This window comes from Xenopus laevis, chromosome 4S, assembly GCF_017654675.1.
Source record: "Xenopus laevis strain J_2021 chromosome 4S, Xenopus_laevis_v10.1, whole genome shotgun sequence".
Classification (NCBI taxonomy): domain Eukaryota; kingdom Metazoa; phylum Chordata; class Amphibia; order Anura; family Pipidae; genus Xenopus; species Xenopus laevis.
Genome location: NC_054378.1, coordinates 114,780,369 through 114,803,235, shown reverse-complemented (window position 1 = coordinate 114,803,235; position 22,867 = coordinate 114,780,369). Strand labels below are relative to the sequence as shown.

The following is a 22,867-nucleotide window of genomic DNA, read 5'->3' as shown; positions in this document are numbered from 1 at the left end:
AAAATTCTATGCCCACTGGCACTGACTGCTGCAGGACTAGGGGTGCTACTGCTACCACTCTGGCTGGCCCGTTGGGCCCACCCCCAGCTTTCTATCTAGCTTCCTGCCTGGGACTGAGTCTGAGGCAACTTAAACTTGGGCTTGGCAAATTGGCAAGAGTGGTGAGTCTGGTGACGAGTCACGACGAAGAAGACAGATAGACTGCGTGTCTGCTCTGCCTGCGTGTGTGCGAGAGTGTGCCACGCTCAACTCTCTTAAGCCACAGGTCTGCTTCGGCGCACACCAGTGATGTCACTAGTGTATGCCTTCCAGGCCGGCGAGGGATTGGTTGCACTTGCACACACGCAGAGAGACGACGCTGGGGCGGAGGGGCGGACCTAGGGAGCACAAAATAAGGGGTAGCATAGCCCACCCAGCCATTACTTTTATTTACCAGTATTGTAGAATTGGCAGTGTAGGAATTTTAAATTCCACAATTGAAGGAGTGCACATGTGCAAATGAGCGTGTAAGGTGTGTGTGTGGGAGGGGGAGTTTAGCAGACACAAACAAGCCTAGCAGGAGTGTGGGGGCGGACAGACTGTCCAAGGGGAACTTGGCCTTGGGGCACCTGGTTGGTAAATCCGGGCCTGTATAGGTTGGGGAAACTTTTAGAATAAGATAGTAAGTGTATTTTCATGTCTGCATTATTTGCTAAGTTACATAGTAACATAGTAAGTTAGGTTGAAAAAAGACACATGTCCATCAAGTTCAACCTCTGAACCCTATTTTAACCTGCCTAACTGCTAATTGATCCAGAGGAAGGCAAAAAAAAAAACAATTTGAAGCCTCTACAATTTGCATCAGAGGGAAAAAATTCCTTCCTGACCAGTCCCTGGATCAACTTGTACTATGAGCTATCTCCCATAACCCTGTATTCCCTCACTTGCTAAATACCCTCCAATTCCCTCTTAAAGCTATCTAATGTATCAGCCTGTACCACTGATTCAGCGAGAGAATTTAACAGCTCTCACTTTAAAAAAATATTTAGGCGGAACTTCCTTTCTTCCAATCGGAATGGGTGACCTGGGTAAAATGGGTAAACCTTTAACTTATAGTTAATCCTTCCCAACTGGAAAATTGCTGCAAGGCGATCAACACCCTGAGCCTCTTTCCAGAAAAGAATGTATACTGTATAAAGGCAAGGGAAGCTGTCTAACAGCTCTGGACTGGCACCTGTAGATTCTGGCAAATGCTAGACACTTACTATTTAGTGGGCTGGTAGGGGGGAGGTTGGGCCTCCTATGAATCTCAGTCTAGATCTGATGCACAGGGTGATAGTTTCCTGCATGTGTGGGTGGGTAGCAGTATATGACACACACATTGATGGCACAATGAGAGAGAGAGAGAGAGAGAGAGAGAGAGAGAATATGACTTCTCAGGAAGAGAGAGAGAGAGAGAGAATATGACTTCTCAGGAAGTGGAAACATGTGCCCAATAACCACAGACTGCAGTAACGTTACTACCCCCACAGGGCCTGGGCATGAGACAAGTAAATACCTTCTGATTTCGGAAGGCTTCACTTTGCATGTAATTGCTTGTGAAGGGCTTTTTGGCTCCTTTTAGCCCATCTCACCCTAACTAGGTTCAGTTTTCTATAGAAAAATTTATTGCGCAGACTGAAGTAATTAAAAATCAGGGAAGCAGGAACAGAATTGGTGGGCTTGGGACATCTTCGGAGGTGGGCCTGTTAAATGTTTGTGCTCTGCTCATTGGGGAGAAGTAAGGCAGTAGCATTTTCAAGTATAATTGCCCAGACATCATAGCAAGATAAACACAGTGGAAATCTTATGTATAATACCCCAGAGATCATAGTAAGATGAACACAGGGGCAACCTCATGTATAATATCCTCAGAACTCATAGCAGGATAACACAGTTGCAGTTACTAGTATAAATACCCCAAAAACTCATACATGGAATTGCCCCTGCTTTCATCCTGCTATAATACCCCCAGAACTCATAGTAGGATGGCACAATGGCAATTTCATGTATAATACCCCCAGAACTTATAGCAAGTTGTATGCAGTGGAATTTCAAATATCAGGCAAAAATTTTAGCACCCCCTGCACTCCTGGTAGTTACACCACTGGAATCATATAAGAGGAATCATATAAGGGGAATCATATAAACGGGATCATATAAGGGGAATGAAAGGTGGGAATATAAGGGGAATCATATAAGAAGTGCAATGCCCTACACTAGGAGGGAGACAGAAAACAGACTGGCGATATTCTTGTGATTTGGGGCAGATGCAGCAGCTCAGGTGTCAATTGGGGGGTCTCTGGTCTGTGCCAATCACAATGCAGGGCTGATTCAAAGACTAGGGAGTCCCCATCCTGCACCCCGATCCACAAGCAGCACCGCACCAGCACCCCCATCCCATTCCTCCTGCCTGATCAGCTGCTACGCCCTGGTGCATCTCGGCTCCTACCCACCTGCACTTTCTTCTCCTCCCGGAATGTGCGCCGGCAGCTGCTGCTGCGTCTCGACGCTCAGTTCCGTTCCGGCTGCAGCTCACCCGTGTATCCTGCGCTCCCTCTTCTTCTCTCTCCCCTTCTTCCAAGTGGGACTCCGGGAGACACAGCCCAAGATCAACAGAGTGTCTGGAGGGGTGCGTGCGTGTGGCCTCGATGTGCTGGCCTAAGTGCAGTAATGTAACTATGAGAACCAGGGCCCGGATTTCGCAATAGCGAATAGCGGGCCCCAAGGAGGTACGGACCCTGTGGACACATTACATAATCTTATCACAGTAACTACACAGAATCTACACCTCGGTGAATTTCTTCAGATGGCACCTCTTTGAAGAGTTACTATGTGCCATTGTTATTGAACTTCCCACACCAGTCAGTTGAAGTGAAGAAGCTGCTCGGATGAGTAGTGAAACATCTTCAATGATTACTCAGCAAGTCCAGTTGTTTTTTAGATTTACCTATACTAGATATACTTATTGAAAACAGTCTGTTGTCCCTAGGCAGGGATTTCCAAGTCCCTTCAGTTTGCAGTTGCACCAGGACGTGTATTTTGGACTTCGTTTTCCGTACTGCAATTTTCCATTGTGGCGTTTTATTGGAAAAGCCCAATAGCAGATTTCGCTTTAATAATCACTGCCTACACCAAAGTGATACCCAGGTCCCATCATACTGAATCACAGTCAGACTGTTGTTGTGAGCTAATGTGGGTCCAGCCAAAGTGGGAGCCTGATCCCCAAACTATTATCTACAGCAACAGAACAATTACGACTTGTATAATAAATATAATAAACACAGCCCACATATACAAGGTGGATGTACCTAATGTCTAGAGTTACCCACCTACCTATATTCACTGTTGCAGGGTCTGGAAAGCATTGGTCAGATGTATAACAACTGGCAAATACATTTTTACTTATAAATAGGGCATGTTTCCCCTTTGGCTGAGATGATAAAATACTGCAGTAAATAGGCCATTTGCAGCCTTATTTCTATAATTATCAGCCATGTAGGATCTCTCAGGGAATTCGGCCTGATCTTGGGCTTTGCAGCCTGAAGGACTATTGGTAATTGACTGTAGAAAATACAGATGAATGTGTTGAAGGCCACTTTTTCTATTAACATTTCTACCCTTGTGATCAGAAGCAAACATTGCTGTGTGGATCTTGGATTAGAAAACGTAAATAGTTCTCCTTAAACTTGAAAGGAGAACTAAAGACTCAAAATAAATATGTTTTTAATATATTGAACTTACTGTACCAGCCCAGAGGTTCAGCAGCTCTATAAGAGTAATGGCACAGGTCATCTAAAGTTTTTCACAGGAGCAGCCCATCTTTTGTTTGTCAGAGGCACTGCACATGCTCAGTGTGCCCTAAGCAGCTATGAAGAAGCTAAGGTTAGAGGTTGTCTGAAATCATTAGGCAGATGCAAATTCTGACACACGTGGAGCAATAAATTACTAAGAAGACTTGTATTAGGACTTTTATAGTGTGTACATAAACTGTATATTGAGTAGCAGTCCTTAAGCTCAGGTAAGAGAGCAGACCTGAACATGTGCTGCAAATCAGCTGAAAAGAGGATGGAGATGCATTGTCAGAGTCACAGATCTGATAACGGGGCATGCTCATCTCCTGCGGATACAGAAGCCCAAAATATAATGTGTAGTACTCGTAGCCTTAGGGTAGAACTATACGGGCGTTTTGACATCAGATACATTCTGATGCAAGGAAGTGCAGGTGTCACGTTGGATGCGCCAAATCCAAGGTAAGTAATAAGAATGTCGGACGTTGTTGCAGCGTGCATATGTCACGACTGTCAGATGCGAATGTTGCGTCTTCATCCATCGTGTCAGATGCACACTGCAACAACGTCTGACATTCCTATTACTTACCTTAGATTCAGCGCATACGTGACACCTGCACTTCCTCGCATCAGAATGTATCGGATGTCAAAACGCCCGTATAGTTCTACCCTAAGGCTATGAGTGACACTTGTACTTCCTCGCATCGAAATGTATCGGATGTCTAAACGCCTGTGTAGTTCTACCCTAGTTCTAATCCTCCCCCCCCTCCAACACTAGGCCCCTTACATTGGTCCCCTGCCTGCACCATCTGTTACTTTGTGTGTCCCTGTACCAGGTATAAAAAGGTGCAGTTGCGTTGGGAGGCATCATCTCATGGAACCTCCATCAGATTACCAACATGGAGCCTGTACCCAGCTGCACATGGTCCTGTTGGCAGCTCTGACAGAAGAAAATCAGAAGGTGCAAGATTGTGCCTGTATCATAGCACATGGCAGTGTCTTCCCCTGTCTCCATACCTTCTGTTAGCCACTCCCTCCTGACGCATTTCGCACCATTGGGTGCGTCATCAGAGGAGGTGTGGCTATTACAGGTCATATCCCTTATATACTTGCACAATATTTTATACAGATTCCAAGGTCAGTGATTCAACATATTATATCCATCCTACAGGGACAGCTCTTATCTCTTATTTGCCTATAACCCTTTATGCAGTTCTTTTATAATTTTTTTTATCCATTTGTATTGTAAAATAACTGCATGAAGGATTATAGGCAAATATGAGATACATGAGACGTCAGGGCCGGAACTAGGGGTAGGCAGAGTAGGCACATGCCTAGGGCGCAAAGCTGAAGGGGTGCTAGGCACGTACCTGCTCTTTCGCCTACCCCATGTCCGGTCCTGTGTCTCCCTGGCTGCCGATGGTAAATTGCGTTTAAAGCGCTTGCGCTTAATTTCGCGCATGCGTGCTCTTTCGCGCATGTGTGATTCAGCACACACTAAGCCAGCGCCGAGGCCGGCCAGGTTGCCTATGGCGCCTGGCCGGGTTGGCCCGGCTCTGTGAGAGGTTATTAGTCTATCCAGGTGTCAGACAAGAATCTAGGTATAGAGTGTGGCCCTGTAGAATGCATATAATTTTGAATCACTGACCTTGAAATCTGTATAGAATAATTGTGCTAGTATATAAGGGATATGACCTGTAATAGCCGCACCTCCTCTGATGAAATACACAATGTTGCGAAAAGCGTCAGGAAGGAGTGGCTAACATGAGGTATGCAGACAGGGGGGAGACACTGCAATGTGGTATATGAGTTTATTTTTCACTATTATGTAATTTATTTACTAAAAAGCTTGAAATAAGTAACCATGCATATTTATTTGATCATTTGCTTAGTGCTATTGGACATTGGCATGGTGCTCACCCATAGACCGTATATGGCCTTGATATATTATTTATAATTGCCTGTCAAGCCTGCTGCATTTTTATATCAGACACACATATAGGGAAGGGAGGCAATGGAGGGGACATGGGGTTGGAGGAAGAGTTTTGTCCTCCTTTAGAAATGATACAATATGTTCCTATACAAATGTTCCTATATCATAAAAGGTGTCACAATTACTTGTGAAGAAGGATGCACATTTATTTTGTAAATATCCCCCTTACCCCCCACTTGGGCACCTACAGATTTGATATGGCTACCAAAGCAAAGTAAGCCAGTTCTGTCAGTTACACCGGGGGCTGGGGTGGAATAAAACTTCAACAGGCTGACGAGAAGTATTAGGGTCAGGACACACAGGCAGATTCTCAGGGAGATTAGTCGCCCGGCGAGAAATCTCTTCTTCTGGGCAACTAATCTCTCTGAACTGCCTTCCTGTTGGCTAAAATGTAAATTGCCGGCGGGATGGCACTTGGCCCTATTCGTTTTCCGAATTGCCGGGCGACTAATATCCCTGAATCTGCCTTTGTGCCCTGACCCTAAAAGCATTCAGAACTCTGCATCCTCCATGCCACTCGTGAAGAAAAGGCATCAGAGCAGAAAGATACAAGGCAGACACCTTTCTTTTCTTGTTAAGTTTATTGGCATCATTTTCATCTTTACAGAAGATTCCAGCCTACGGAATAGGACGTGGGCTGCGAGGAAAAAAAAAAAAAAAGGTACACGTGCCGTATGGAAGCAAGCTACGAATGCAAGAACCTAAACTGCCAGGGGTTTCATACCAATACGTTTCTGATCCGCAGCACAGGGGGGAGGGCAGGAGGGATCTCTAGGACTACATCATCTGCCAGTGAAAGAGGGGAAATAAACATACGACACCCCAGAGAGGAAAAGAGCCGTTAAGCTACAGTAAACCATTAAAATATACCCCACCCTCCCCATGTAAGAGCTTAGCAAAGATCCCCTGCAGACTTGACAATGTTATATATAAAAAAATTACGAGAAAAAAAAAAAAACAAATAGGAAAATAAGATGATTTAATACCTGCACTTAACCTCATATCCAAGTCCAATATGCACATGACTGTTACAGGTCTATCTGCACTTTATGAAGGAGGTAAAGAGATTTCTTCTAGTGAAACAAATAAGCTGCAGTCTAGTATTGCATCTGGCTATAGTCTTAACTAACTAACAGGGGCTCCCCAACCTTTACCCGGTGGGTTAGCGTTTGCAGGCCAAACACGCAGGGGAAAAAAAGAAAAATAAAGCAACGTGTGTCCTTATTCTACTGTCTAATTACCTGTGCTTCAATACTTAAGTAAATCAAACATTTTTCTTACACTAAATTTATACATTTTTAAATTGGTTGCATATATTAACATGTACTATAAGATTATTTTCCTAACGAAGCATTACATAATAAATGGAGTCTGTAAAAAGAAGGTCTGATTAATTAAAAGTAACAAGCGTTAAACTGAGATACATACAGAACTCAAAGACCCTGGGGTGAGACTGGGTGCTGAGCTTGCAAAGGATTATGGGATATGCAGCCTTTCTGCTTAGAGCCTTCACAGGACAATTAAAATGGTTTATTATCAGATCATGTAATTAATTATTCACAACGACTGCAGAATGAAGCAAATGAAAAAAAAAAGAAAAAAAAAACCGGTCTCCTCACAAGACAAAAAAAAAAAAAAAAGTTCAAACAGTATGTTTTTAATGTTAACCACTTTGCACCCAGAGGGGCTTGCAAACACAGTTGCAGGCCACTTGGTAACACAGGGGTTAAAACACACTGGCATATTGTCCCCCCCCAAAGTAACGGATGAGAAAAATCATTGTGTTCTGCGTATGATACAGGTGTCAGTATTCATTTGGATCGATGTGTGGGAGCTGGAGAGGGTGCAGATGATTAATATTTATCCTTTACACTCTGGACAGGGAGGGAAGGGGTCTTGTGTTTGAAGGCCTAAGTGTGATATTGGTTAGTGAAGGACTCCGGCTTCGCCCTCCGGTCGCTTTCAGCAGCTGCAGCTCTCAGCAGAGGCCTTTGCTCTGTCATTTTTGTCCAATTTGATGGGTTCTGGGAATTCATTGTACAGCTCCACCTCTGTCTCCTGGTGGGACAAAATGGGCTCAGTTAAGAGGTTTATTAGCACAATACCATTTTCCAAAACTACAATAGCATTCTTAGTCAAAAGTAAATTTATTCAGCAAGGATATCCCTTTAACTCTCTGTGTGCTGCAGATCAGAGTCGGAGTTACCAAAAACGGAGGAGTCGGATTCCAAGGATTTATGTATTGACTCCACAACCATGCCAGTAACAGAAACAGCAAAACATGAAATCGTTTTAGAGTAATAAAAATATAATGCACGGGTAAAACTGATGCGTTTGCTTCAGAAACACTACTATAGTTTATTTAAATAAGCTGCTGTGTAGCAATGGGGGCAGCCATTCAAAGGAGAAAAGACCGGTTACACAGTAGATAAGCTCTGTAGAACATAATGGTGTTATCGGTTATCGACTATTTAGCCTTTTTTCAATTTACGCGATTGCTACACAGCAGCTTGTTTATATAAACTATAGTAGTGTTTCTGAAGCAAACACACCAGTTTTACCAGTGCAGGGCAACACTACATTATATTTTTATTACTTTAAAGGAGAAGTCAGGACAGTGAGGTTGTGGAATGCACTGCCAGGTGATGTTGTGATGCTGATTCAGTTAATGACTATAAGAATGACTTGGATGATTTCTTGGACAGACATAATATCAAAGGCTATTGTGATACTAAACTCTATAGTTAGTATAGATATGGGTATATAGAATTTATCTAAGAGTAGGGAGGGGTGTATGTATGGATGCTGGGTTTTCATTTGGAGGGGTTGAACTTGATGTCTTTTTTTCAACCCAATTTAACTATGTAACCATGTAACTAAACCCTAAAGTTAAAAAACCCCTACCCTACATAGACGCCTCCTCCCTCCCAGCCTAGCGACCCCCCCGGGCAAATGCCCTTAAGTCTTTACTTACCCCCTCCGTCCAGATTCTGTCCAGCGGAGTTAAGGGCAGCCATCTTTAGCCGTTTCGGTAATCTCCGGAATAAGACAGACGATTCGCCAATTTTCTTGAGTTTCAGCACATGCGCACTTGTCGTGAAACAGAAAATTGCTCCAACTGCGCACGTGCCAAAACTCACGAAAACTGGCAAAGCGTTGGTCTCATTCCGGACTTTCGGCACATGCGCAGCTGTCGCCAAACAGAAAATTTCTCCAACTGAGCATGTGGTACTACGCCGGTCTCATTCCAAAGATTACCGAAGAGAAGAAGATGGCTGCCATGAACTCCGCTGGACAGAATCTGCGCAGAGGGGTAAGTAAATATTTAGGGGCATTTGCCCCGTGTAGCAACTAGGCTTGGGGGGAGGAAGGGTAATGTTATAAAAAGAGTTGATGGCTGATTAAAAGAAAAAAGTATGCACAGGATTTCATTGGTCAGAGACCTTGCCATATTCAAAGCTAAGTGAAAGAATAAGGGGTCTATATATCATGCCGCGTAAAACATTGGAGACAAACATTACTGGTGAGATGTGGAGAAGAAAAGGCGAGTGTGTCCCAGCTGAACCGAAAGACAAACACAAGTTTTCCAGACATCTGAGCTGCGGCTGCTGAGATTGCAGAATAAAATGTTGGTTATCCAATCTTTTCTTGATTGCTATTTTACCTTTATGATTCAGCTGTAACTCAATTTAATGTTATTGCCATAGCGATAAATTTGTGCAATGTAAAATAGCCAAAGAGCCCTGCAGATTCTCCAGCAGAGGGAGCAGTTTCATTACCTGTTTAAGTGCGTTCCGTGCAATCGTTTGAAAAGCCTGTTCCACATTTATAGCTTCCTTTGCACTGGTTTCAAAATATGGAATGTTGTTTTTGCTATGGCACCACACATGGGCTCTCTTTGTGGTTACCTGTAGATGAGGTGAAACAATAGAAAGGAAACCATTCAGGAATCAATGGTTGGGAAAGCAGAACACATAACACTCCATTATCATTAAAGGGATTCTGTCATGATTTTTATCATGTAGTTTTTATTTCTAAATGACACTGTTTACACTGCAAGTAATTCACTCTACAATATAAAATGTCATTCCTGAACCAGCAAGTGTATTTTTTTTTTATGTTGTAATATTGGTGTGTAGGTGCATCTCAGGTCATTTTGTCTGGTCATGTGCTTTCCGAAAGAGCCAGCACTTTAGGATGGAACTGCTTTCTGGCAGGCTGTTGTTTCTCCTACTCAATGTAACTGAATGTGTAGCAGTGGTACCTGGATTTTACTATTGAGTGTTGTTCTTGGATCTACCAGGCAGCTGTTATCTTGTGTTAGGGAGCTGCTATCTGGATACCAATGTTCTGTTGTTAGGTTGTTGGGAGGGAAGGGAGGAGTGATATCACTCCAACTTACAATACAGCAGTAAAGAGTGACTGACGTTTATCAGAGAACAAGTCACATGACTGGGGCTGCTGGGAAACTGGCAATATGTCTAGCCCCATGTCAGATTTCAAAATTAAATATAAAAAAAAAAAATCTGTTTGCTATTTTGAAAAATGGATTTCAGTGCAGAATTCTGCTGGAGCAGCACTATTAACGAACGTGTTTTGAAAGATTTTCCCTTCAAGCATTTATACATTTAACATCCTCTGTAGGTCTGTATAATCAGCAGCTGACACGGATATGCAGCCATTGGCTCTTAACCTGTAGCAAACCCAGCACTGAGTAATCTAGTTCTGCAACAGCCAAAATATCTAGGCCTATATATGGAATATTTCAATGCATTTAGATACATAGCAATAAAAGGAGAGACATAATTCATCAACATATATTCATAAAACTGAGCTATTTCCAAATGTAAAAATTTAAGATAAGGAAGACACTTACTTGTCTGTTCTCAAGGTCAACCTTATTCCCCAACACAACAAAGGGAAAGTTCTCAGGGTCCCTTGGGCTCGCCTGGATAAGGAATTCATCTCGCCAACTGTCCAGAGTCTTGAAAGTGTTGGGAGCTGTGACATCGTAGACCAACACGCAGCAGTCGGCCCCTCTGTAGAAAGCGACCCCAAGCGATTGGAACCTCTCCTGCCCAGCTGTGTCCCATATCTATACAGCCAAAGAGAGAATGAGAAAGAAAAATATCTTCGTTAAATCTTACACAACAACTACCTGTTACTGGCCGACCAGGGGTTTTTTGGCATGAAAAATGCATTTTTGAGCCACAAACTACATGTAAGTATCGTACCCTACCACACAGTTGCATCACAGGATACCCACACAAGCTAAGAAAGGTTCCCATTAAAGGGGAACTATCACAAAAATGTAATATATGCTTCAACATACAGAAATAAGAAGTTTTCTAAATCCATACAATCGTTTCTGAAATAATGAAGTTTATCTTCACTTTTCCTCTCTCAGCATCTGTTGCTCTTCATTCTGTCTTCATGCAGCAGTTGGGTGTCAGATATTCATTGACAGTTAGATTCAATATATCTTATAGGGGGGAGGTCATTTTGCCTAGAAGATGTATTAGAGCTCACTATTAAAATCACCAGACTTCATGTCTCTCTACATGCAGAATTTATGTAAAAAGCAGTTATTTTATAGATTGTGTTTGTACTGGAATAAGTTATTTGAGCGAGCTCTAATACATCTGCTCGGAAAGGAGGCCCCCCTATAAGATATATTGGATCTAACTGTCAATGACTATCTGACACCCAACTGCTGCATGAAGACAGAATGAAGAGAAACAGATGCTGAGAGAGGGATAGCGAACATAAACTTGATTATTTCAGAAACAACGCAGAATGTTTAATTGATTGTATTTAGAAAGTTTCTTACTTCTGTATGAGGAAGCTTTTACGAAATTTTCATTTTCGAGAGTTAAGATTGGGATGTGTAAAGCCCTAAAACAAATCCACATACTGCAGAATTACAATAACAACCCTGCCCCTATTGCCACACTTGTTGATGATATCCCCAGGCTATACAACTAAAATGTTTATAATTTGGTACAGATTTAGCCTAAATCAATTCTCATTTAAAATGTTCTTTTTTGTGCACCTAGGCATAATGGCAAATATACTTGACATTTTCCTGGCAGTGAAGAAATTCACGTGATTTTGTCACGAGGAAAGCGTTGCCATAGATACCAGAAGTAAAGTGGAAAGAGCAAGTGTTTTTAATCACACAATTTGCAACATGAACTGAAGTCTCATTAACAGGTTGTGGTTTCATTCACACCCACAGCGGGCTGCAAATTGTTCCTTCTGCTGCTCACTAGAAATGTACTACAGGTATAGGATCCCTTATCCGGAAACCCGATATCCAGAAAGCTCCGACTTACGGAATGGCTGTCTCCCATAGACTCCATTTTATCCAAATAATCCAAGTTTTTAAAACATAATTTCTTTTTTCTGTGTAATAATAAAACAGTAGCTTGTACTTGATCCCAACTAAGATATAATTAATCCTTATTGGAAGCAAAACCAGCCTATTGGGTTTATTTAATGTTTAAATTAATTTCTAGTAGACTTAAGGTATGAAGACCCAAATTACAGAAAGATCAGTTATCCGGAAAACCCCAGGTCCCGAGCATTCTGGATAACAGGTCCCATACCTGTACAAATATTTATGTGTTGGTTCAAGGCAACCACCTCCCTGGCTGGGAAAATGTCCCGAGACCTCCTCTCTTCCAGTGTAATGTATAGAAACATTGACTGCCTGCTGTCTGAGCCATCGTACAGCCCTGGTACCAAAATGGACATACCCGTACCCATACACACGGGGCAATGCAGCCAATCATATTCTGAAACTGTATGAATGTCAATAGAGGAAAGTCCTGCTTGGTGTTGCTTCTGATGCAAAAACATTGACTACTTCACTGCCCCTATACAGTCAACGAGAGCCACTGTCTTATCTTGCAGTATTGCCAAATCAGACCGAGGATAGAAGAAGGACTTAAAGAAAAAGAGAGCTAAAGAAGAACTAAAGCTTAACTGAAGAAGTAGCTAGACATGTTGTACATTATATTTTGGGCTTCTGTACCAGCCTAAGGTAAACACAGCCTTTTAGCAATAACGATCTGTGTCACCAAAGATGCCCCAGTAGCTCCCCATCTTCTTTTCTGCCGATTCACTGCACATGCTCTGTGCCGCTGTCACTTACTGAGCTTAGGGACCCACTCACAATATACAGTACACATAGAATAGAAATGTCATAATATAAGGCTGATTAGTAATTAATACAGATAATTACTACATGGCAGCACAGAAACCAGTGCAATTAGCATCAGAATTTAATAATCAGCCCTGTAGCATCAGCTTATATTACAGACAAACCTCATTTTCTGCTTGATAATTAGTGACGAGCCCTAAGCTTAGCTTCTCAACAGCTGCTCAGAGCCCACTGAGCATGTGAGTGTCACAGACACTTTCCAAGATGGTGACCCCCTGTGACAAGTTTGAAGTCCTGGATCATTGCTGCTAATGACAAGCTGAAACTTGAGGCTGGCGCAATAAGTTCAGTATATAAAATAAGACCATTTTAGCCATATTTCTTTTTTTAAGGTTTAGTTCTCCTTTAAGGGTAAGGTCACAACAGGAGATTCGGGGAGATTTAGTCGCCCCGCGACTAATCGCATCTTCTTTGGGGCGACTAATCTCCCCGAACGGCTTCCTCTGTCTTCCACCTGCTAGAATGAGAAATCGCCTCACGAGAAAACTTCGAACGACTTTGGAATGAAGCGCTGTGAGTGCCATGCCTCAGTCGATTTCTCATTCTAGCAGGCGAAAGACTGGGGGAAGCCGAAGCCTAAAGGATAATTGAGAAACTGCAGATCTGAAGCATTGGGAATGTGGCTTCACTAACATACTATACGGTCTGATAATCCATACAGCATTGGAATTCTCCGATGTTTAATGCACTACTACTACTGATCTACCCCATACGGTACATAAACAATACTGATATTTAAAGGGATACTAGTGGTTTTCTTTCTTCATCAGGAATGTCACCCTCTCATTTATAAACTATCCAGCACTAATTTTGCCTTTGAATTGTGCCTCCCTGCAGACCCCTATTAAAAACCGGTCATTCAATGAAACAGCTCCAGTTAATAGTTGACACTGCACTTGAAGGGCGAATCTATAATTGCATTACCAAATTAGAAGAAGGCGCAGTGACCCAGGCCTGTTATAGAGGTCTTCAATGAGGCACAATTCCAAAGCAAGTTTGGCGCTAGATCATTTATTAAAGGAGATGTTCACCTTTGAGTTAACGGTTAGTATGATAAAGAGAGTGGTATTCGGAGGCAATTTACAATTGATTTTCATTTTCTGTTATTTAGCCTTTTATTCAGCAACTATCCAGTTCCCAGTTTTAGCAGTCTGGTTACTATGATCCAAATTACAACCATGAACTACTTTGAATGAGAGACTGGAATATGAATAGGAGAGGGCCTAGATAAAAAGAATAAAAAGTAGCAACAACACATCTTACAGAAGATTTATTTTTTCTTAGATGGAGTCAGTGACCGTCATTTGAACACTGGAAAGAGTCTGAAGAAGGCAAATTATTTATAAAAAAAAACAAAAAAAAAAAACGATTCCATTGAAAAGTTGCTTCAATTTAGCCATTCTGTAAGATACTAATAATGAACTTTAAAGGTGAACCACACGTTCCTGAAAAATGTAGAAAGTGTTGCTATCACTTTAAGGGCTGTTTCACACTCACGATGTAGCTGTAATTAGGGACTTCTATGGATCCAATGGTGCGGCAGAGGAAGTTTCAAAGTGCACAGACAGGTATACAGTAAGGACAATAAGCCAACGGTAGTTTATCCGTACATGAACAAAACCATATAAAAACACTTGTTAATATATCCTACTGTAGGATCTAGTCCTGTCTACTGCTCACACTCTATGGAGCAGTTTTGTAAAACCTTAGGGTGCTAATACCCTGTTTATTCGCCTATTCAATAGCCAACCGTATTTTAAAGGGGAACTATCGTGAAAATTAAAAAAAAATTTATAGGTAAAAGTGAAAATGAAATTTAATTTAATATAAGCTTCAGCAGACTGAAGTAAGACACTTTCTAAAAATAATCAATTAAAAATTCTGTACCATTTATGAAAAAATCCAGTTTATCTTCACTATTTCTCTCTCAGCATCTGTTTCTCTTCATTCTGTCTTCATGCAGCAGTTGGGTGTCAGATATTCATGACAGTTAGATACAATATATCTTATAGGGGGGGCTTCCTTTCGTAGCAGATATATTAGAGCTCACTCAAATAACATTACAAACCAAATTTAATAAAATAACTGCCTTTGCACAAATCCTGCATGTAGAGAGACAGGATTATTAGTGATTTTAATAGAGAGTGAGCTCTAATACATCTTCTAGGCAAAAGGAGCCCCCTATAAGATATATTGGATCGAACCGTCAATGAATATCTGACACCCAACTGCTGCATGAAGAGAGAATGAAGAGAAACAGATGCTGAGAGAGGAATAGTGAAGATAAACTTGATTATTTCAGAAACGGTACAGAATGTTTAATTGGCTGTACTTAGAAAACATATTATTTCAGTATGCCGAGGCTAATAGTACGTTTTCATTTTTACGATAGTTCCCCTTTAAATTATTATCCTTTAATTTAAAATCCATCTGTGACCAACCAAAGATCTGACAGTAAATCAGGGCTCTGCTGTGTTTGTGCACATGCAAGTGATATAAGACAGGAGGTAGAATTGTAGGTAAAGGTATGGTATCCGTTATCCGGAAACCAGTTATCCAGAAAGCTCCAAATTACGGAATGGCCGTCTCCCATAGACTCCATTTTAAACAAATAATCCCCATTTTTAAAAAGTATTTCCTTTTTCTGTATAATAATAAAGCAGTACATTAAACTATGATATAATAAATCCTTATTGGAAGCAAACCCAGCCTATTGGGTTTATTTAGAGGAAAACTAAATCCCCAAAATGAATACTTAAGCAACAGATAGCTTACATCATATTAAGTGGCATATTAAAGAATCTTACCAAACTGGTCTATATATTTATTTAAGTAAATATTGCCCTTTTCCATCTCTTTCCTAAGGAACAGTAACACCAAAAAATGTAAGTGTTTTAAAGTAATGAAAATATCATGTACTGTTGCCCTGCACTGGTAAAACTGACCTGTTTGCTTCAGAAACACTACTATAGTTCATATAAACAAGCTGCTGTGTAGCAATGGCGGAAATTGAAAAACGGCTACATGGCACAGGTTAACTAATGGATAATAGATAACACCATTAGACAGAGCTTATTTGCTATCTGCTGTGTAACCCGAGCCTTTTCTCCTTTGAATGGCTGCCCCCATTGCTACACAGCAGCTTATTTATATAAACAATAGTAGTGTTTCTTAAACAAATACAGCAGTTTTACCAGTGCAGGGCAACACTGCATTATATTTTCATTACTTTACTTATTTTTTGACGTTACTGTTCCTTTACAATGTGATTCTTCAGAGCTAAAAGGGGCGGGGCCACAATCACTATCTTTCATGGTGGTCTGTGTGCTGCCTCAGAGATCACCTGACCAGAAATACTACAACGAAACTTTGACAGGAATAAGTGTGGAAGCAAAAGACAGAACCCTGTCTGTTAATTGGCTCATGTGACCTAACAAGTATGGTTTGTTGGTTTGTTTGTGTGCACCGTGAATCGTACAATCCCAGGGGACAGCCCTTATTTTTTAAAATTGCAATTTTCTATTGGGATTACCCAGAGGGGCCTGCTTAACCTGTAACAGTGTGAAGGGAGAATATGATAAATGTCAATAATAACAAATGCTCCTCTATTTTCTTTATGGGCTTTGGTTACTTTTATTTGTCAAAATCAGCAGATCTAGAACATTCCAGGAGCAGTGTGATACAGGAAGAGGCACAGGCTGTGTTGGTGCCGCACAGATGATCCATCTGTACCTTTAAAGGGGTTCATTTTTCAATAATTTTTTGTATGGTGTAGAGAGTGATACTCCGACAATTTGCAATTTTTTTTTATTATTTGTGGTTTTTGAGTTATTTAGCTTTTTATTCAGTTTGCAATTTCAGCTATCTGGTTGCTAGGGTCCAAACTACCCCAGCAACCATGTATTGAAAAAGAGACTGGAATATGAATAGGAGATGGCCTGAATAGAAATATGAGTAATAAAAAGTGTCAATAACAATTTATTTGTAGCCTTTCAGGGCATTTGTTGTTTAAAAGGGGTCGGTGACCCCCATTTGAAAACTGAAGAGAGTTTTTGAAATAAAATAAAAAAAATTAAAAGTTTCTTAGAATTGGCAATTCCATAACATACTTGATGGTGAACCACCCCTTTAATGTGTTTAACAAATTGGAGTAAACCAGAAGGAGTTTATCTTTACCTGCATTGTGACCAATCTGTCATCCACCATCACCTCCTTAGTGAGAAAATCTGCCCCTATAGTGGCTTTGTACTGGTTAGTGAACTTCTTATTCACATACTGGTTCATGAGAGAGGTTTTGCCAACCCTAGAATGAAAGGCACAAACACATTATTTACTTAATAAAATGACTAATGGCACGACAAATAAATACGACTAAACCTACTGTAAACACACAGCACAATGCACTCACCTTCCCATCATTCCTTACATGTAGGTGTTTTTTAATCATTAACAATTAAAATATGAGGTTCTGTATCAGTGTCCATGCCCAGTTCTATTATTTTTATTGTAAATGGATTGGTGTTGCAGAACGTTTTCCTGTATATTCCTGGAGGGTACAGAATGGATCTGCTTCTCAGGTGTTGGGCTTTTACCCTGCAATCCTGGATGTTTGCAGATTTCATGTTTTCCTCCATCGCACAAACATTATACAGTCATATGAAAAAGTCTGGGAACCCCTCTTAATTCTTTGGAGTTTTGTTTCTCATTGGCTGAGCTTTCAAAGTAACAACTTCCTTTTAACATATAACATGCCTTATGGAAACAGTAGTATTTCAGCAGAGACAAAGTTTATTGGATTAACAGAAAATATACATCATAGAAAAATTAGACAGGTGCATAAATTTGGGCACCCCAACAGAGATATTACATCAATACTTAGTTGAGGTCCTTTTGCAAATGTAACAGCCTCTAGACGCCTCCTATAGCCTTTGATGACTGTCTGGATTCTGGATAGCGTTATTTTTGACGATTCGTCCATACAAAATCTCTCCAGTTCAGTTAAATTTGATGGCTGCCGAGCATGGACAGCCTGCTTCAAATCATTCCATAGATTTTCCATGATATTCAAGTTGGGGCACTGTGACGGCCATTCCAGAATATTGTACTTCTCCCTCTGCATAAATGTCTTTGTAGATTTCATAGTGTGTTTAGGGTCAGTCTCTTGTTGGAGTAACATGCATTTAAATTAGAAAAATAACAAGGGTACCCACATTTTTGCACAGCCAGTTTTTCACATTTGATTTAATTTCATACAATGGAATATTGCTTCACTAAAAATCTTTGTTCAGAAAACACCCCAGATGTTCCTGGGAAATGAAAGACATACCACTGTTATCTTTTTTGTTGAAAGTGGAGTAAATTATTATGCAGGCTGAGAGGGGTTCCCAAACTTTTTCATATGACTGTATGTTACAGAACACAGCCTACTACCTACATCATGTGCTGAGTTAAACACAATGATTCCACAAAAATACTCGGACTTTGCTCTTATTTATCTAAACACTGGAAATTACCTTTCCCTAGGAACAGAGATAAAGCACATACATCCTAACAGTTTAAAGGCAAACCTGCCTTCACAAAAGATTGTTTAATAAACCACTAGTTATGTTTATTTTAGGAGATATTCCCAGATGTAACATCACTTTGGACTTTAAGTGATGTCACTTCTGGGGTCTCAGGCATACACCAAGTGGTGGTTTGTTTACTTTTCCAAGGCTTTATCATCCACACGTGCTACAGAGCACTCTTATTATTGCCCATAAGCATTGAAAATGGCCCTTATGTATAAAATTCCCGAATATTATGAAAAGTGGTAAAAATAATAGCAAATAGCAGAGCCAGGGCAGCCAACACTACTGCACTGGTGGCCTATAAGCCTACCCCTCTTTCCACTCACAACCCTCCTATCTCAGTTACAGCGCTGACAAACTGTATAGGGATGAACCAAATCCTGGATTCTGCTTGAAATTTGCCTGAATCAAAGGCATTTTTGGCAGGATAAGTACAGAATGTGTCGCAGTGAGACCTGGATTTTATTTTAGCCGAAAGTCGGCCAGATCTCGATCGGGGAAGCCCGTCAGGGGCCCCATACACGGGCCAATAAGCTGCCGACTCGGTCTGTCTGCAGCTTTTAACGGCCAGTGTATGGCCACCTTAAGACATAATGCACATTATTGCTGGGGCTTATTGGTTGAATATGCTTCTATAGCTCCTGGGTATAAAGGGTATACCATTCAGCTTATAGGAAAATGATTCAAGCACAGGTGTTTCTTAATTAGCTGGGACTTAAAAGCTTCCTTGCTGGTCTCACTAGAGTTTCTAAAGAGAAAGGTAAGGGAACATGGTTCCACCACTTTGCTCCACATAATACATATTGTCGCTGGGGTCTTAATGACTGAAAATGCTTCTATAGCTGCTGGGTACAAAGGGCAAGTGAATACAGCACTACCACTCAGTCACATATAAGGCGATGGTCAGACAACCCATTTTCTGGCCTGCAAATAAACATGTCTACACCCAGAGCCACAGGGATGCCCCGGGTGCAAACACAAAGGACCTCTATACAAGTGGAGGGGTTGTTTCTAGGCCTGTGTATGTTCAAGCTGAGACCATCTCTGTGGGCCCATAGCCTGATGTACGTTACTGCTAAAGTTTTGATGTTTTTAAATATAAAAAAGCCACTCTGACATTTGCTGGAATCTACAGACTCCCAAACTACGGTTTTCCCAAAACTGAATTTTAAAAGTAATGTTCTGCTGTTTCAGTTTGGCAGTTCATTGATCCAGGTGCAGATTCTGAACTGTTACAAATTGCTTCATTAGTTGATACATTTCTCAGCAGCAGCTGTGGAATATTAGCAACTATTGTATCAATTCTAAAAGCTCAGAAGGGATAAAGATAACAGATGTGTCACCTAAATGTATCAATTTAAAGCAGTTAAAGGACCAGTAACAGCAAAAATGTTCTAAAAAAAGTTCGTTAGTATGCTACAAAAAAAAACCGCTAACACATATTAAACTTTGAAATCGCTAAGTCTTTATTAAGAAATAACTCCGCTTGCGCTTCTCTTCAGATATGGCGACAGGGCAAAGATCCATACTGCGGCACTCCTCCCTGGCTATCACCTATAAGGAAGGCAGGGAGGAGAAATGGAGCGCCGCAAGATGGATCACCAATCGCCTTTTCTGAAGAGAAGCGCAGCAAGCGGGGTTTCGGTAATATGTGTTGGTGTCTTTTTTATCATAGCATACGAACGTATTTTTTTTTTTAAAACATTTTTTGCTGTTACTGGTCCTTAAAAGTGTTGGTGACCCACATCCCCCAGAGCTGCTTTAGAAGGTGAAAAATTAAACTTCACACTTTAATTTTAGAAAAATGGTCAGAAATAGAAAGTAATTGTAAAAAGTCTTTATTTCTGGTGAACAATCTGAAACCAACTGAACTGAAAAAACGTGTTTGAAGGAAAACAACCCATTTAATGCAATGACACATGGGGAGATTTTTCCACACGTGTTGCAATTTCCCTATCCCAGGTAACAAATCTCTCCGAAAATGCCTTGCCCGTTGCAAACATTGTGATCACCACAAGTAAATGATATCACATGCGGCGATTCAGATTAATCACAGGAAAATGCATTTTTCCACAATTAAGCCGAATCGTAATTACTTGAGGCAACTACAACGTTATGAAAAAGAGGCAAGATTTTTTTGCCTTGCGGTAGCATATTTTTGAGGCAGTCAAATCTCCCATGTGCCATGGCCCTTATGTTGTAAAACAATTTAAGAATAGGATATATCAGAACTGGTGATTTACCCAGAAATATAAAAAATAAAGGGATATTTACACTTACCCAGAATCCCCAAGGATGATGACCTTCAGCAGCACTTTCTTCCTGGAAGTCATCTTTTAGAACTGAATGGGAAGAAGAAAGCATAATGGTCAGTAATCTCCATATTGATTCCTGTTGGTGTAAGGGCCCCTTGGGACCACGGTTTTTGGTATGTTTTTGTACGTTATTGGTTTATCTGCTCATTTTCCAGCTTTCCATCACAGCTGCACAGAGTATAAAGGATCTAAAAGGGATCTGCCAAGGACTTCCCTGCACTTCAAATTGAGCTGCATGAATAACTAATTATGCCTCCAGCCGATAATCCAACACTCCCTGTCCCCCGGCTTTCTCTTGAATAAGCAGAGCACAAACACAGCAACATGGTTGTACAATGTTCATTTTTTTTTTGCCAGCCTGGTTTTTAATGCAACAGCCTGAAGCCCTCCATAGGACCTTATCGGTAAGACCACAGACAGGGATGGAAGGGTAGAGAGGTTTAGTAATTCATGTTTGTTGCTTTGTCTCAATGGATTTGGTTGCTCAGAACCTGCTAACATCTTGCCAGTTCACTGCTAGCAGTGGATGGGCTTTCGGGTAAAGCTGTTGAGTGCCAGCAGCCTTAATTCAATTTGATTCACCTAAACATGTCTGAATTGAATGCCCTTACTTTTTATGGCCTAAGAGTGAGAAATGATATATACATCTCACATTATTTCTAAAACCAAGAAACAGTCCCCCACCCCAAGCAGCTCCAGGTGTGAACTATGAGATCCCATTTCTAGCACTGATAGTACCCCACAGAAAAATGATACAGCAGAGGGAACTTTCAATCATGTGACTTCACAATGCCCCAATGAATATTGTGTGGATGGGAACAAGGAAAACACTGTGCAAATGAATGAACTCACAGCTTGGTCCAGAGGGCCCTTGAATTATGAACAGCTTTGTTCTTTGCAGAGTGTTTTTATATGCATTGACTATAAAATATAATAGTGGGTGTCCTGCAGAAATCACATCCTGGCTAATCAAAATGTGACCAGGTAGCCAGGATAGCAAGAACTCATCCTAAATGATACAAGTGGGCCTTGCCTGGAATGCTATACACCACCAGCCATTTGTAATGTTTCTGTTATAGAGCTGAGCAGCTGAGAGTCCCTTCCCATTAAAGTGTACAGGAAGCCAACTACATGGGAACATAACACTAAGCAAGTTCTGCAGGAGACCAGCAGCCTTCTAACTATTCCCAGTACTCGCTGAAGGATTGCCACAGGCACATTCAATACACTACAACACACAGAAGTTATCAGCAGAGGGGAATTTATCCTTTACAAACCGGACACCAAAACCACATGAATTATTGTTATTGTACCATGTGCCTTGCCCACTGAGAATAACCCACAGCATGCCATCTCTACTGCCACACACAAAATTTCCACTTGAGACATATTAGTTTAATTGCAACGAAGAGATGATTCATGAACTTGTGCCTCACTTATGAAACTGCCTCAACAGCATTTGGCAGTCAGGAGGAAGCTGAGGCCTCAGGGGTATTCACCTACAAGGCTGGTAAAGCTGTAAGTGATGTCCTTCTGGGTATTTATTATATGCATTCTTGAAATCCATCTAATATCTTTTATTCATCGAAGGGCCATGTTGTCCCGAAACGTTTGATCTTGTGAACAGTGTTAAGAGCAACATGGAATAAAGCTTGGGATCACCCCGTTTGATGCAGAAAGAGGTATTGGCTTTTCATTCATTGCTGGATTCATTGCTGGCATGTGTCTAGACCAGTGCCAATACCTGCATCCCCTCCTGTCTATGGTTATTGCATATTCTGCACAAGATGCAGACACTCAAAGGGCTATTTTCTGCCCCTACTGTCAGTTTGTCATACTCCTTTCATTAAAGGGGACTATCGCAAAAATAAAGATTTAATATAAGTTTCCTCATACTGAAGTAAGAAACTTTCTAAATACAATAAATTGAAAATTCTGCATGGTTTCTGAAATAA

General features: G+C 41.1%; 1 protein-coding gene across 2 annotated transcripts in view; it reads right to left on the bottom strand.

The window, feature by feature from the left end:
• Nucleotides 1–6,364: 6,364 nt before the first annotated feature.
• The window catches only part of rab7a.S (RAB7A, member RAS oncogene family S homeolog), a 33,548-nt gene continuing 17,045 nt past the window's right edge, over nucleotides 6,365–22,867 (bottom strand). For both annotated transcript variants that reach the window (XM_018259636.2, NM_001093537.1), the window contains 5 exon segments: nucleotides 20,878–20,939; nucleotides 17,204–17,330; nucleotides 10,679–10,897; nucleotides 9,582–9,710; nucleotides 6,365–7,860 (listed from right to left, as the gene is read on the bottom strand). In XM_018259636.2, coding sequence (XP_018115125.1) covers nucleotides 7,765–7,860; nucleotides 9,582–9,710; nucleotides 10,679–10,897; nucleotides 17,204–17,330; nucleotides 20,878–20,930 — 624 coding nt within the window. In that variant the 5' untranslated portion in view covers nucleotides 20,931–20,939 and the 3' untranslated portion in view covers nucleotides 6,365–7,764.